Source organism: Mycteria americana, chromosome Z (assembly GCF_035582795.1).
Source record: "Mycteria americana isolate JAX WOST 10 ecotype Jacksonville Zoo and Gardens chromosome Z, USCA_MyAme_1.0, whole genome shotgun sequence".
Classification (NCBI taxonomy): domain Eukaryota; kingdom Metazoa; phylum Chordata; class Aves; order Ciconiiformes; family Ciconiidae; genus Mycteria; species Mycteria americana.
In genome coordinates this window covers 24,100,346-24,117,169 of record NC_134396.1, presented here as the reverse complement: position 1 = coordinate 24,117,169, position 16,824 = coordinate 24,100,346, and the positions used below count along the sequence as shown (strand labels likewise).

The 16,824-nt window shown below is 38.0% G+C and overlaps 1 protein-coding gene across 5 annotated transcripts in view; it reads left to right on the top strand.

Annotated features, from left to right (window-relative positions):
• Nucleotides 1–6,446, top strand: part of BRD10 (bromodomain containing 10) — a 189,949-nt gene extending 183,503 nt beyond the window's left edge. For 3 of the 5 annotated variants that reach the window (XM_075488362.1, XM_075488361.1, XM_075488363.1), the window contains one exon: nt 1,911–6,445. In XM_075488362.1, the coding sequence (XP_075344477.1) occupies nt 1,911–5,545 (3,635 nt within the window). In that variant the 3' untranslated portion in view covers nt 5,546–6,445. Of the gene's footprint in view, nt 1–1,910 lie in introns of all 5 variants that reach the window. The other 2 variants (XM_075488359.1, XM_075488360.1) reach the window with 1 other exon arrangement.
• The last annotated feature ends 10,378 nt before the right edge of the window (nt 6,447–16,824 follow it).

Sequence of the window (16,824 nt, the reverse complement as noted above, 5' to 3'; positions counted from 1 at the left end):
TAACACTAGAGGATCTGTCAATCGAGCTGGCCCTGCCCAATCAAAACTTTTACGCACTGTAGAAGGGGATAAGGTCCCTGTAGTGCACATAAAAAACATGCTGGGAAAGACAGTCTGGGTTACTCCTGCCTCGGGCAAAGGCAAGCCCATTCGTGGGATTGCTTTTGCTCAAGGACCTGGGTGCACTTGGTGGGTAATGCGAAAGGATGGGGAAGTCAGATGTGTACCTCAAGGGGATTTGATTTTGGGTGAGAATAGCCAATGATTTGAACTGTATGATGTTAACTGCTATATAATACTGTGTGTCATCACTTGTATGATTACTATACACCATATCAATGGTATTTCAATAAGGATCACCCAGATTAATGAAGAATGAATTTCGATGAAAGCAAGCAAAGTGCAGTGGTGATGGAACCAGAACTGGCTTCAGCATGCAACAATCCAACACCACACACCATCTCTTCTGCCATGAAGGACTATTATGACAGATGGAGCCCAAAGTCATGGACTAAATGAACTTAATAAACATTTTAGAAGGATGGCCCATAGACCAAGGGAATGATAACTGTGTGTACATATATAGATATACATATCAAGAGACAGGAAAAGTGGTGGTGATTAATTGTATTAGAAAAGGTAGAACCTGGGCATGACATAAATGGTATAGAATAAGGGGTGGATACTGTCCTGGTTTCGGCTGGGATAGAGTTAATTTTCTTCCTAGTAGCCGGTATAGTGCTGTGCTTTGGATTTTAGTGTAAGAATAATATTGATAACACACTGATGTTTTGGCTGTCACTAAGCGGTGTTACATTGGTCAAGGACTTTTCCCCCCCTTCAGCTCCCCATGCTCTGCCAGGTGCCCAAGAAATGGGAGGGGGCACAGCCAGGATAGTTGATCCAAACTGACCAAAGGGCTATTCCATACCATAGGATGTCATGCCCAGTACATAAACTGGGGGGAGTTGGCTGGGGGGTAGCGATCACTGCTCGGGGACTGGCTGGGCGTCGGTCGGCGGGTGGTGAGCAGTTGTATCATTTTTTTTTTTATATATATATTTTTTCCCCTTTTTCCCTCCTTTGGGTTTTGTTCCTCTCTCTCTCTCTCTCGTTGTTTTTTTTCCTTCTCATTATAATTCATTATTATTATTACTATTATTTTGTTCCAATTATTAAACTGTTCTTATCTCAACCCACGAGTTTTCTTACTTTTGCTCTTCCGATTCTCTCCCCCATCCCACCCGGGGGGGGGGAAGTGAGCGAGCGGCTGCGTGGTGCTTAGCTGCTGGCTGGGGCTAAACCACGACAATGGGTTTGTATAGCTCTACTGATTCCGTCACCTCTCCCAGCCCAGCGTACAGGATCTCCCCTGGTTTACAGTCATATCGGTTGCAAAGTCAGAGTTAATCTTCCTCGAAGAGGCATCTGCAGTTTCTTGATAACCCATCAGTTGGTGTGATTGGTGAGGTTGTTCCTTGTCATTGTCTCCTTGTTTGTTTTGTTAGATCTGTGTCTCTGTATTTTTTTTTTTCCTGGCTTCTCCCTGTTTCCCAATTGACCAGGTCCTTGATGAGAGAACCTTGCAGGAATAAACATTCTCACACTCTAATATGCCTTCATCAATTACTATGAATGACCAGGTTTGGTTTTCCTCACTGTCTCCCATGCTGGTCAGGTTTGTGTGCCTGTATGTTCTTGTTTATGACTTCCTCCTTTCCTTATTACCTCCTTTTTGCATTGAAAAAGGTCCTTGACCAGATGCCCTTAAAGAAGCAGACATTCTCCTTCCACATATCCTTACACTTGCAAACTAGCCTTTTGCCTTTAGCTAAAGACTGTAACATTGTTATATAGCGGTATCAGTTGCAAATGTGTAAAACACAGTTTCTGTTTTAATATCTTTGCAGGTGAAATGAAACTATTAGAGATGAATTTACCTGCAGGAAAAAACAGAATTCTGAAAAAAGAATCCGCTTCTAAAGAAATGCAGAAGACATTGCCCAAATGTGTTAAACGACAGTCCAAGCAAAATAGTTGTCTGGATCAGAGCACTAATGAGCTTTCACCAAGGAAGAAAGCTAAGCTGAGCACTAATGAAGCTGTAGTCCAGAGTTCAGAAAGTAGCCTGCAGCCAGATAGTTGTTTGACTGAGCTGAAACAATTTGAAGGGTCAACTCTCAAATCATTTTCCTTGACAGATCCTGCAACATCAGTATCAAACTCTCTGAAAGGGACCAAACCCATCCAGGCCTTGCTTGCCAAGAATACTGGGAACAAAGTGACCTTAACAAATCAACTGTCACCTCCCCCAGGCATAAATGTATCTACTTCTGAAAAGCCAGTTTTATCGCCTTTGGAATCATCACTGATAAAACCAGCATTGCCCTGCCAGACCAGTTCAAAGACTCCTTTACAAATGGTATACAAAATGCCAAATGGCCACTGTGTACCAATAGACCTTCACAACAGCTCTGTGAAAATTCAAATGCAACCTGTGATTGACCCTAAAAGTGGAGAAAAAGTCATGCAACAAGTTCTTATTTTACCTAAGAATTTTCTTATTCAGCAGAAGGAAGGAAAAATTGTGTCCAAGGACATTCAGTCACTACAACAAAAATCATCTGAGCTGCACTGTACAACTTTACCAGAAATACCAAATGTCAGTGTTTCTTTAACACCTGTTCTGGTAACAGGCCCTGCAAATGCTACCACTCAGTCACCTAGTACAATTTTTGACAAGAATATTACCCACTTGTCACAAGTGACTGGTCCAATGAACACTGCACAACCATTGCCTGCTGTAACTTCAGCAGGTAACTTATTATCATCATCAACTAAGGTGAGCCAAACTGAAACTGACAAAATCAAGACTACAGTTTCAACTGCCACATTTTCTGTGTCTTTGACTTCACCTACTCTTTCCACAGCTAGCCAGTCTTTGATATCAGCAACAGCATTAAGTGGGTTTACAAACACTGCTTCTGCTTGTCATAGTCTTGCATCACAGCAGACAATTGACTCCTTTGAAACTAGGCAAGAGCTGAAGACAGTGTGTATAAGAGAATCACAATCTATTCTGGTCACAACACGAGGTGGAAACACAGGGATTGTTAAAGTGCGAACAAACTCAGACCAGATTTCACCTAGTAGTTTATCTTCTAGTTCAGTTTTCACTTACACACCTCAACTTCAGGCCTTTCTTGTGCCAAAAACCACAGCATTATCATGCTCTACTCTTCCATCTGTAGCAACAGCCATGTCTGGTCTCCCACATATTGGACAATCATCTCCTTCTGGATTTGCCCCCTCAACAACTGCTTCTGTTAACGTACCAGCTTTCCCAGCTGATTTTACCCAGGCAATGGAGAAAAACATCAAATTCACATTACAGCAGCCTGCTGTTGGGGGTACTTTGGGTCAAGTAATAGAGAACTCCTGCTATGTGTCCTCTCCTCCTTTATCCTCCATTTCATTAGCTAGCAATTTGATGTCAGCAATTCCAAACAGTCCTGTTAGTGTGACTAGCATTGGACAAAATAACACTGTCATAACTACCAATTCTTCTGTGCAACAACAAAGTGATAGTAAAACAAATTCTTTTATACAATCTGAGTCTAATTCAGCAACAAATGGAGATTTAATCAGTGGTACCCCAGTCCAGAAGCTTACATTAGTCACAAATCCACCTATTTTATCACCATGTGGGGCATCAAGAGTCAGTGTTATACCCTCTCCAGTATCCACTGGTGTTAATGCTCAGAAGTTGGTTTTCATTAACACACAAATTGCCAACGGCTCATCAACCACCAATCTAGTTGCAGAGTCATTCAAACATAACCTTCCTTCCCTAAGCAAAACCTTTGTTAGTGCCACAGAGCAACCACAGTTGGTTCTGATTCCATCTACAGTACCACCACTAAGAATAAATTCATCACCAACTATTGCTCAAGTAAAAGATGCGAAAATTGGACTAAATATAGGTCAAACCATTGTAAATACTAAAGGCAATGCACAACAGGCTCCACCTGTTAATATATTGCACTCTTCCATTTCTAAGGGAGAAGACAAAAAGAGTGTGGGCTTGGCGCTGTCTTTGACAAGTAGTAGTACTTTGGTTCCTGTTCCAAGTTTTGTGAGTCAAAGTGCTGTGTCATCTAATGAATCTGTATGTGTTGCAAAAAAAGCTGAAAATGCCTTTACAGTAACAACAGCAAATGCATGTGTAGAATCTGTTTCAGTAACATCAACTGGGACGTCTTCTGGGACACGGCCCACTGTCTTGGTTGGTGGAAATGATCCCTCAACAACAAGGCCAATTCTGGGTAATCGACTGTGTACATCAAATATTGGAAGTACTGTGGGTATATCAACTGTGAAAACAGGACATCTTGCTTCATCTGTGCTGATTTCAACAACACAACCAACAGTATCTCCTCAAAACTTAGCATCTGCTTTGCAATTTCCAGTCATTAGCTTGCCTGGATCTGTAGCCAACCCCCACAAAGTGTTACATACAGTTCCTCAGTTGGCAGCAGTTCCAGCTCCTCCTCCAGTACCAAAAAGCCAGTTGCCCACACTGCTTCAGTTTCAATCACCAGGAGTTTCAGCTGCTGTGCCAAGTAATGCAGGTAATCACAAACCTCAGAGTGTGTTGCCCCCTCCATCACAAAATACAGGTAAAGTCATTAGTTTTCCCAGTTTTTCTTCCCTACAATGCCAGCAGGTGCCTGTCAGTATGGAGAAACAAAGTCATGCTTACACTTGTGCTTCTACCATTCAGATGTCTGCAGCTTCACCAACTGTAACAAGCCAGGCAGGAGGTCAGTTGAATGAACCTTGCATTCAACAGAAAATAGTCATTAACACCTGTATGCCTTTGGCACCTGGAACTCAGATAATGATTAATGGTACTCGTTTTGTTGTTCCACCACAAGGCCTTGGAGCTGGCAGCCATGTTCTTCTTCTCTCTTGTAATACAAAACAGACTCCTTCTTTAACTATTAACCATGGTCAAGAGGGTCAAGGTGTACCAATTGTTAATCCAGTAACCTCAAAAATCATGCTAGCACCGAGTAATTCATTAAGTTGGCAAATACCAAAACATCCTTTGAAAAGCTCTACAAAAATTGTGAACTCTTTTGGGTCTGCAGATTCTTTACCCGTCGTACATGCAACACCCCAGATATTTAGTACTCCAGCTAGCTCATGTACTCCACTGTCTGCAGCAACACTGTCTGTGTCTTCAGTGATAAAATCTCCTGTTAATGTTGTAGCTACATCTTCTGTGGTTTCTGCCGTTCATCCTCCGAACTCTCATTTACCAAGCAATGCTTCAGTGTTTCACTTAGACACTTCTATCAAAAAACTGTTGGTCAGTCCAGAGGGAGCCATTTTGAATACTATAAATACTCCAACATCAAAAGTTTCTTCCCTGTCTTCATCACTGCCTCCTGTTGTTGTGTCCACAAGCAGAAATCCTTCCACTGTTGTCCCTGCATCTCAGTCATCTTGCCTTGATAAACCTGACAAAGCTGCATCCTGAATTTACCGCAAATGAGCCACTTTGAAATTTTGGGGCATTCTTCTGACTTTGGAAGTTGTAACTATTGAATAATTTCTTACATTGTTTGAAACGGTTGATTTGCTCAAAATTACTTAAGATTACAGTTCTTTCCTGTTTACCTGTGGGACTTAGGAGGAAGAAAAATTTATTTAGTTTGTCAGAGAGAAGTTTTCTGAGAGTTGTTTAGTAAAAAGGTCAGAAATGACCAATGAGTTCATTAAACATTTTAGTTTGGAGAAATCTAGCCTTTTGCACATGTTCCATCTTACAGTATGGACTGTTTGCCAGTGTGTTTATGACAGTATATATATATCTCCTTTTTATTTGTCAAATTTATTTTTGATCTGTTTCTGTAAAAAAAAATATTTATGCATTGTAAAAATGCAGTCTATGGTATAGAATTGTACATATTCATTAATTCCTAACAATCTGTACTAAACTATATGTACAAAGAACTATGCTGTCTTATTTATGTTTTGTTTACATAATGTATAGTTTTTTAAGTATTTTAGTAACTTTGGACCAGTGTACTGTTTAGCAACGATGCAGAAGAATCTGCATATAATAAATCAAGTTGCTGTACTGCTTTGTGTTGGCAATAGTTTAAAAATGTTTATATCTGTTACACCATGGCAGAATAGATATATATACATCTTCCTACTTAATGCAGTTGCATCTCAGCTTTTGGAATATAGTAGAATGAAATTATTTAATCTCTTCTGGTCTTCTTTATGGTTTACATTTCATATGATTTGATAGGAGTTGGAGGGAAGGCCATCTTGTTGATCCTCCTGATACAGGGCAGGATAACTCATACTTCATCTATTCTTAATGTTTTGTTATATTGCCTAAAATCTCCAGTGATGTGGTAAGGCTAGAAATAGTTTCCCAGACACAAGTCTAAGTCACACTGGTTGCTGTTCAGGACTGCCATGTTTTGTCATAAAGCTCATAGATCTGTTGAACAGTTAATTATTCTCTTTTTCACAGCCTTGTATGCATTTCCTCATATCTGGTAATTGTAACAAGGTCACTCTTAATCTTCTGTCTAGCCATAATAAGCTACCCATTTTTTTCACCAGTCGTGCTTTCTAGATCTGTATTTTTTTAATTAGCTTTTAATTGGTCTGTCTGGAAGGATAGTGCTAAACATCACACAGTATTAAAGGAGGCCTTATTAGTGCTTTGAGTGGGAATAATTCACATATTACATAAACCTTCCCTTTTTATGTAGTGTATTCAATATTTGTTGCCTTAGGTTCAGCTTTTGGTCTGATAAAACCCTTGGGTTATTTTCTGCAGATCTGCTGAGTTCACCAGTGCCTGCTGCAGTGTTCATAGAAATAGAGAAGTTTTTTGGTATCTTTGGAGACTTAGTGTATAAAGAAAGGGTGCCCATCTAGCAGGTCTTATTTTATGGAAGATTATGATTTTAGAAGTGCTGTTTTATAATCTGAAGTCATAGTCTCTGTTAGTTGCTTGGAAGATCCAGTCTTAGGCTGAACATCTTTGTATGTGTGGGATTATTTTGTTGGTTTGGGGTTTTTTTTAGAAACTAGAAGGGAAGATTTCAGAAGAACTCATGAATGTTAGTTGCCTTTTTAATAGCTATGACTTCAAAGGGGGATAAAAGCTTACATATCTGCATTTAGCAGCATTCTTAGACTGATTTTCATCCAGACTAAGTTTATGCTTTTGCTCCTCATCCTGTCGAGTTTTCTCCTTCCCTTCCCCATTTGCTATACACAGTTTGTCAGTTTGGATCTTGGGTTGAAGAATAAGACCACAGCTTACTCCCTCTGGGTTGGCTGTCCTTCATATCATTCTGAAAAGTAATCTGGTAACTAGTTAACTAGAGTTCTGGAAAAGGGGGGGGAAGAAAGGCTTCTGCCTTCCATAGGTACATTCTCTTTCTTCACTAACTAAAAAATTTGAATTGCGGAATTGCCTGTTACAGGATCAGCAATCTCTATCTTATCTCAGGGCTAGGAAAGATGGAAGCTGTCAGTTTTGGGGTGAGAGAAGGTTTGTTTTTATTTTAGACAAAGCTACCTGGTACACTTTTCCTACTTCTTATTAAAGGTGTTACATAATTGATTTTGAAGACACCTGATAGTAAGTGGTGTCTGCCTGCCAGAGTTTGCAATATTAAGGCTTTTTAAATCTGACTGCATTTTGCAGTTGAATGCTGCAGGTGACTTTTCCAACAGAGGAAGATGGCAGAGAATGGCAGTTTCTTCATGGACATTTTACATACTCTAAAACCATATATACCAGCAACACATTTTATTTCCATTTCACTGGTGGAACCCTGGGACTGACTTTCTTGGATTTTTCTCTTCTCTTAAAATGGCTGTTTTTCCTTTTTAATTTTTATTTATGTTTATTGTAGAGTGAGTATCTACATTGTTTGGAAAGCTTAAGACTACGTTCTACTATGGCAGGCAGAGCAATGCCTGGATGGAGAAAAAAATCTTGCATGACATTTTCTGTGTGCTAATGTAGTAGAAAGATGTATGCTATAATTAATTCTATAAAGATAAAAGTTAGAAAAGCTTAATTAAGGAACTCAGAACTCAAGCTACTTACCTGAATGATTTATTAGAAATTTTCTGAATTAGTACAATAATATTTTATAATTGTTTTATAAATATTTTATAATTTGGCAGGCATAAACTTTGCAACACGCAAAGTTTGATTCAGTTGGATTAGAATTTTCATAGACTTATTCTCTACTGGACACATGTTTAGATTCCAAATCCTATTGGAGAAAGGCTTGAGACTGCTATGTAATGGGCTTGCATGATTCATTATTTTGTAAAAGCAAATTTTAGTCATTTTTGTGAATAAAATTCCTCTTCTCATCACTCCTCTCCGATAATATAAATGTCGGTCAGAGTAAGACTTTCTTTCAAATGAAAGTAAATAGCCATCGACAATTTGCTACTTATCTTTGTTCTCTGTGCCAAATATATAGTGCTACCTATAGCACAAAAAGAACTGTAAAAAAATAGATTATATTCACAGGCGCAATGAAAAAGTAGAACTACCTGCATCTTTACTTGAAATTAAAAGGACATTTAATTACACATAAAACCAAATATATATATAAATCAACCTTTGAGGAAAACATATTCAACTTTTCAGAGCTTGTAAAATGCCTTGCTTTTAGACCCCTTCAGATATTATATACAGATATTCAGACACTATATTATATACAAAACTTTGGTTTTATTAATGACTTTCAACATTTTGGATTATATCTTTGATATTTACCTAAATGAATGTGTTCTGCACAATAATTTTGCTTTGCTTTGAGTAGAAGATTAGATTCATTTTGCCTCACTGTTCAAACCTCTGTGTGTGTGTGCTATTTTCTTCTAGGGATTCTGCCTCTACCATACTAGAAGCAATTAAATTTCACAAGTATTAGGAGTTATAGAAGTACCTGTTCAAACCAAGTGTGTTACTGTCAAGTCATTCAAACCCACTCTGATTTCACTGGGTGACATGGCAAAGAGTACAATGCAAAAAGTGAAGCAAAAATTCTGATAAGTGAAGAAAAACTTACTTGTCTCATGTAAGTAGGTCAGAAGATTACTAAACGCTGGCATTTGAAGGGAGTCCATAGCCTTATCACAGAGTTTGTTTCATAGATGGTTTTGCTTGTATTTTGTGGTAGTGCAGAATTTTAGTAACCCAAATTGATTTCGAAGTAAATTAATCATTTTTATTAAAGCATGAATGTTTGTTATGATGAGGCTGTTTCCTTTAAAACGAACAGCAGGAGGTGCTCACAAAGACTTAAACTCATGTAACTGTTCTCTGTAAGCTGTACCTGAAGTGAGTTTACTGACTCAAGATTAGTAATGCTCTATCAGACTAAAGGTCGATCTATCCTAGCATCATGTCTCTTGGAGCAGTCAACAGTAGTAGTCCAAAAGAGCATAATAACAGGCCTGGATACTCTTCTAGTATCCACTAATCTGTGAGCCACAGTCTTCCCCAGACTGCTATGATTTTTTTCAATTTAATAGCCCTCATTGTATTTTTCTTGATGAAATTGACCAATCCTTTCTAGAATTATTCTTGTACACATGTAAACTATTACCATCCACAGCCTCCTGTGGTAAAGAGTTTTTCATACAGTGTGTAATAAATCTCCTGTTTGTTTCTGAATCTGGCACCTGCTAGTTTAATTTGATGCAAATAATATATATATTGTAAGATACAATAAGCCTTTGCTCTTTATTCATTTTTCCATGTGGCCTATGTAGACCTTTGCCATGTTGGTTGTTTCTTTTCTAGAGTAAAGAGACATAGTCAATTCAATTATTTCTTATATGGATGTAATCAGTTACTGCCATTGCTGTGTGTACCTTTTTCAGTTTTACTATGTCTTTGAGATGTGGGATCAGAATAGTGCATGTTGTAAAAGCACTATGAATCTATTCAGCAGTGTGATGATGATTTTTCTCTCATAATTATTTCAAATTTTTGGGGTGGGTTTCTGACTATTATTTAGCCTTGTACTAACTATTTCATAAAAATATCAATTGCAAACCAAATACACAGCAATGTCAAAATAAATTCAATTCATCCTACAGACTATACTACTTGCAAAATATCATGGCTGTACAGGTATGATCTTAAAACCAGATTATTGAAACCAGTGCAAGTCTGGCACTCTCCTCTCTCCGTACAGTTTCTACTTTTGTTTGTTTTAGCTCTCTGGAAGGACAAACTGCTGTAATGATTTTGAATATCATGATTTTTTACCTCTCATTATTTTTGTGCCATAGCTTATAAACTTCAGTCTGTATATTAGGTGCATGATCATTTTATACACACTGGCACCCACATAAAAATTTTTGAGTTGTTGAAGAGGCCACTTTTGCAAATGTGACACAGATTATGTTCCATTTTAAATATTTTCCTTGGAAACTACAGTGGCATAAAACAAACTTTTAAGATCTTGATAAACACATCTTTTCTTCTTTTCTCAAAATACTGAATTTAATGATCAATAGTTACACCTGGATGTCTGGCATAAACTTGGAAACCAGGATACTTTGTTGTTTCATATGTGATTGGTCCAGAAGTTCTGCAGGAAGTTGGTGTTCTTACAATATCTTTCATTTCAATCTCAGCTGAACTAAACACGTCAAATGGAAATGGTATGTAAAAGCAAAGCAAAGGAATGTAATTAATTGCTTGTAATATTTCTTGAAATTAAGTTTATTACACAGTGTATTAAAATGTGCATAAATATGAATTTCCACCTTTTGCAGATGAAGACAATGAAGTAGAGAGTTCTCATAGCAACATGGCAGAACTGGGAACAGGATCCTTGGTCCCCTGACTCCTCTTCCAGCATCCCATCCTTACCTAAAGGTTAGACAACTAGATTACTGCTTTATTTTCCCCTGATCTTGCTTTTTACAAAGAAGAAAAATTAATTAGAAAATGAAATTGTTTTCAAGAATGTGAGTGGCACTGACAGGTAGCATTTATAAAAATTAAATAGCACAGGAAAACAAGGCAGGAAAGGAACCACTATAACTGATTTTTGTGATTGTCTTCAGGCTTTAGAACTTTGGTTGTCAGTATTGATGTAATAAAAAGAAGACAGTATACTTCTTGAATCAGTTGTTCATATTGATTCCTTCTAGTAATGTACAAGTATAAGATCAGACTATTTTGGCTATCTATAGGTCATGGGCACCTAGTACCAGCATATACATCGAGATCCTGTCCACATAATGTACTGGTATTTGTAGAATCATTCCTCACTCCCTTTTTTTTAATCACATGCAGCAGTAAAATAGAATATCAAAGAGGGATCAGTGATTGGGTATTACTATGTAGTCACAGGGTGTCTTGGTTATAATAAGGAAAGAGTGGAATTATGATGGAATCAATTTATGCAGTATAAAAAGCAGGTATCTTTAGCATTTCATTCAATTTTAACTACTGGGGAGGAGGAATTGCTTACATCTGTTTATAAAAAACCCTGTCAATTCATATTAGCAACGTGCCAATACTAAAATTACAATAGTTTGTTTGAGGCTTGTCTGGCCAGTGTGCTACAGTTCAGCTACATCTTATGCCTTCAGAATATTGTTCTTGCTTTTCTGCAAGGTGATCTGAGAAGACTCTTTGATAGACAAACACAAAAAGTGGGGGAGGCCTGTCCTAGAGTGTTTTCTTCCTTCCATGGCCTAAGAAATTATTGCAAAAACATAATCTTTTGTTAAAAAACAGCTCATATTTGAAAGTGAGTTTCTTACTTTGGCACATGGAATGCAAGTGATATGGCTGGTACAGCAGTCCAGTCCTTGTATGAGCTGCACCTTGGACTGGGCATTTATCTCACTGTAGCGGCCAGTAGAGAATGCTTAGTGGAAAGAACAAGAAATAGATCAAGCATGAGTTAATTTTCCCCAGTATATACACACAGCCTCCAGCGCTAATTCCAGGAGAATTGTGTGAACTCAGCCTGGACTTGTCTGTGACATGAAAGAACAGATTTTGCAGCCAGAGAATTGTGTACTGGAAAAAGAAAGATGAGCAGTAATTCAGAGAAGCAGAGCATAGAAAACAATGGACATAAAGCATAAAATTGCTTCTCCACTTCAAGAAGTGGTAGGAGAGGTGCATGAATCCTGCTAAAAAGCAGAAGTTTTGAACGAGGAATTGACTGAAATATCGTTGTTGTCCTTCCTGTTGGTGCAGCCGAAAACCAAAAGGTGTAGAACATGTGGACTACATATCCTGGGGATTACAAATGTAAGAAAGACAGGCTTCTTAAATCTGTGTTAACACCAAAAATGTTCTGGAATAGATTTCTGGAGATACAGAAGTTGAAGTAATTTATTACAAGGTATGCATCTGATACCTTTTAATCCTTGCAAGGATGCCTCTACAGGATATTAATGTTCAGGTAATATTCACACTTACCATATGATTTTGTTGTTTTACCACAAATTCTGAAGCAGTTCCAAGATTTTTCTGAATACGGTTGCCTGGTGACAAGCCTGAAGTTCCTCCTGCAAACAACTCCAGACAGCAAATCTAGCACTGAACAGTGTCTAAAAGGGGCAGCTGTTTTGCTCCTGAGTGTCAGTAAAGAGTTACTTGGGGTGTAAGTGATGGTATGGAGAAACAGAAATCAATTACTTCTGCCAAGATAAATGGGAAAGGGCAAACTGATAGAAATTGAAAGATTAGACCTTTTTCTTAGAAAATACTCTTCAACAAAAATGAGTCAGTTCTTTTCCCTAATTGCTACAAGAATGCAGCTGATGATAAGGTAAATTCAAAAAAGAACTGGGAAGAAGGAAGGCTGCTTTTCTGTGTAAGCAGAGAACATAGTGAATCTGCAGCAGAGCACAGAGCAGTCTGTTTCTCCCATCCAGAAATGGAAGCTAGCAGAGCTGAAAAGACCTTACAAAATTAGTGTTGAAAGACTAAAGTATTTATATTAGGCCATCACTCTCTGTTGTGTACTGATTTGTACTCGACTCGTGGTGTACCTCTCAGGGAAGGAGCAAATTAAGCACGTGGTCCAAACATGTTATTGGGGCTATACTAAAATGGTTTAGAAATGTGAAGGCACATCTGCTGCTCAAGCGTTGTTCAGGTTTTGGCCCATCTGAGTCCAGCAAGAGTGGAGTTTACTACTATCACATGGCAAGAGTTTCTGGGAGAACTAGAGAAGGCAGTAACTCTGGCTTGTAGCTTAGGTGTCAGTAGTGCTGTCACAGTGGATTCTGCATTCTGCCCTTTTTTTCCTGCTAAAATAGGGCCCAGTGGTCTCTGGTTCTCTTTTGATGAGTAAATTTGAGAGATGGTTCAGGGTGGATGAGGATGAGATGGACAAGGGTCTGTCTTTCATATTCCCATGAGCACAAGGCATTTAGGAACACTGCTACCCCCAGAAATGTGGTCTTCTGCATTGGCCCAAGAGTAGAACCTATGTGGACAAAACGTCTTGAAGAGCTAGATTTTTGCAGCAAGGGAAGTAATAGTTCTTTCTGTTTATTAGAAACCAAGCTGCCTTTGAGCCAAGGATTTTCTGGGGAAAGGAAGTAAAGTGAAAATCAGATGATTGTGTAAGGATGCAGAATACAGAGGGTCAATTCCAAAAGTGCACAAGGGCTGCTTTTTAGCTGTCAGCATGTATGGAATGTGTAGATAGTAGCTGTAGATACCTTTTTTAACTATATACTGCTGCTAGTTCACCTTTACTACTATATGTAAAGTTCAGTGCAGATGTGTGGCCAAAAGACAACACTGGAAACTTTCAAGCACTTTTCAGATCTAATGGGCAACAAAATGCATTTAATGAAATGGTGTGAACACACAACAGTCTTTCAGTTTTGTTGTACAGTTTAATATGCAGTCAACAGAAAAGTACAGATGAGTAACTGCTACTTCTCTAAAGCACAGAAGAACTCATTAACCTTTTCCTTTACATAAGAAGTGAAAATAAGTTTGCTTTTAAAGGCAAGAAAATGTACTCTTATGTCACATAAATACATGGACATACACCTACAAAGTAATGGATATTTTACCAATATTAGACATAAATATGAATCAAAATATAATGGCAATGTTTTATTTAACTGAAAAATTACAAGCAATATGGTTAATACTAATGCAGTTCTGGAGGCCAAGATAATCTATTAACATCTGCAGCTGCAGCAGGTATTAAGCCAACAGAGATTGCTGAGGTAAACATCACTGGATTGTCCTGGCAACCATCTGCATATGCCAGTCCTGTTACACTGGACTGGTGAGACTCTAAGAAACCAAGTGCTTCCTGCAGAAAGTCCTTGGGACTTTCTTTTATCATAGCTCTCTGACATATGTGGTATATACCCTATGGCTCTTAGCCCAGTCAGTGTGTTGTGCTATATGGTTCAGTATGCCAAGAAGATTGCACTCGTCAGGACCTGCTGCATTTTACCTTTGTGCAATGGCTGACCAATATTCTGGAATCTTTTAAGGCTACATTGAGGCTTGTAACCTCATTAGGAAGTAGATGATCCAGCAGGATCATACCAGGAATCCAAACACAGATAATGCAGCTGCTACTGCCATTATAATTTACCAAGCTGACCAAAACACACCATATTAATAAAAGGCCTGGTTTTCAAGTTGTTCATTGTATCTACATAAGGGTTGCATGCATAGCTGCAGAGATGTTGCTAAGATCCTCTTCTACAGATAACCTTTAATAACAGTGTGCCTGCTTCTCTGGTGGAAGCAGTTTAATGTGGACTAGTAGCAAGCAGAGCTTCATTCTCCAGCTATGACCAGCCACCTCTTTTCATCAGCATCCTGGGGAGAACTCAAATTGCCCATGGGTTTCTTCATTTGCTCATTTGGTGGGAGAAAATAAAGCGCAAAGATCATGTGTGTTGAGAATTATCGTTGTAATACAAGGCATCTGATTGCAGCCTGATTGCAAAGAGGGTAAAAAAAGAGGAGCAGGAGGTCTTTGACTTTTACACCCTCCCTGTACATACATGACCATACCAGAGAAATTATAAATCTAAATTTTGGTGACCATTTATTACTCTGGGGTCATATGACTGTCTAATGTGAAAGTCTTTCCTGGATATTTGAAAGCTCTATACCACATTCTCCATGTGTGGTAGCTGAGAAGTTTCTATGCATTTCTCTTTCTTTTTAAGGGGACAGACATCCTAGAAAGTTCAAGCTTGTCTTTGGTCAACTGCAGTGTGATTGAGTGTAATACAGAAAGTACATAACATAACCAGTTCTTGCAGCATGCAACTTTGGCAATTACAGGTCTCTTGCTTTCAAGTTCTGACCTGTCCTATATTGGTGTTTTTTAATGGGTCAGCAGCCAGCCTCTCCAGTGTACCCCCGCTGGGTGTAGAGCCAGATTTAAAAAATGGAATTTGTGAGTGTGTTTAGCATGAGTGATGAAGCTTCCACCTATATAATACAGTAGTCTATGAACCTCTATTTCATGCTCTTATTTTCATGCACTAATTAAAATCTGAGACTACTGTCTAGCTGTGCCTATAAAGAAAGAATACTGCTTTCACAGGGAGGAAAAATGGGAGGACTTTCTGAAAACCAAGGGTACGTTTCCAAGAGCACTTATCTGTCCTTTAAGTATCTATAAATTAGTGCCAAAGTTCAATAGTTCCAGCTCTGGATGCTGAGGAGTTCCAACAATTTGGCTTTATGTAGTTCTGGAAATAAAATAATGTTTCTACTTAGTCAATGTTAACTTCCTCGTGAGCTTTTGAAATGGCTAGTAACAATTCATGCTGATACTACTAAAAAATGTGTGGGATCAAGTAAAGCTTTTTGAACTCCAAGCATTTCCCTTCTTTATAGTAATTAATCTTTACAGAAATCACTTTTTTTTCAGCCATGAATGTGTATGTCAGTTCCATTCAACTGTAGCACCAGACAGTCTTTTGAAAGGATGTTTCCCCAGGGCAGAGAGTTGCAGGGTACAGAGTTGCTAAAGATCATTAGCCCCAAGCTTTAGCTTACGAGTTCTGCAGAAAATTTAGTCACCTATTGTGTTCTACATCTCTGGCGCTTACTAGCTATAAGCTGGCATTTTGTATATTTTCCTGTGTATTCTTCTTCCTGTCACTAAACAAGTCCACAGAATTTTTTCCTGAAAGGTGTATACTGGAAATCACACATGTAAGACAGCTTTTAGGTTAAAGTACCCCTCTAAATTTCTCAATACAAATATCAAATACACTTATAAAAACAGATATATTGATTATAACCTTTCAGAGCAATTACAAATATTTATTATCTTCCAACAAGTATCTAATTTTACTAATCTATATGAACATTTTTATTACAAAAGAAACATTTCTAAAAACCTATGTCTTACTATTTATTACCATATATGGAGTTTGTTAGGCAAGTAAATCTACCTTGTATTTAAAACTTTTTTTGGTTTAAGGTGTTGGAGTTTGCATATTTAATGACAAAGAACTGGATTCTTTACTAATAGCAGCTAATAATTGTTTTATGACAATAGTTTTCTTCTGTAATTACTTTTCATTTTAATGAATGTTGTACAGTTTTAGCTGCCTCCTGCTGTGAGATATCGGGCCTTGTGTATAAATTTGTTGATCTGCATTTAATCTTAAGTAATAAGCTGGCAAGTAAACAATAACAAAAAAGGCTAACTAAACAATAACTGCCAAATGTATGTAGCCTAATTTATGTGTATCACAATTCTTTGT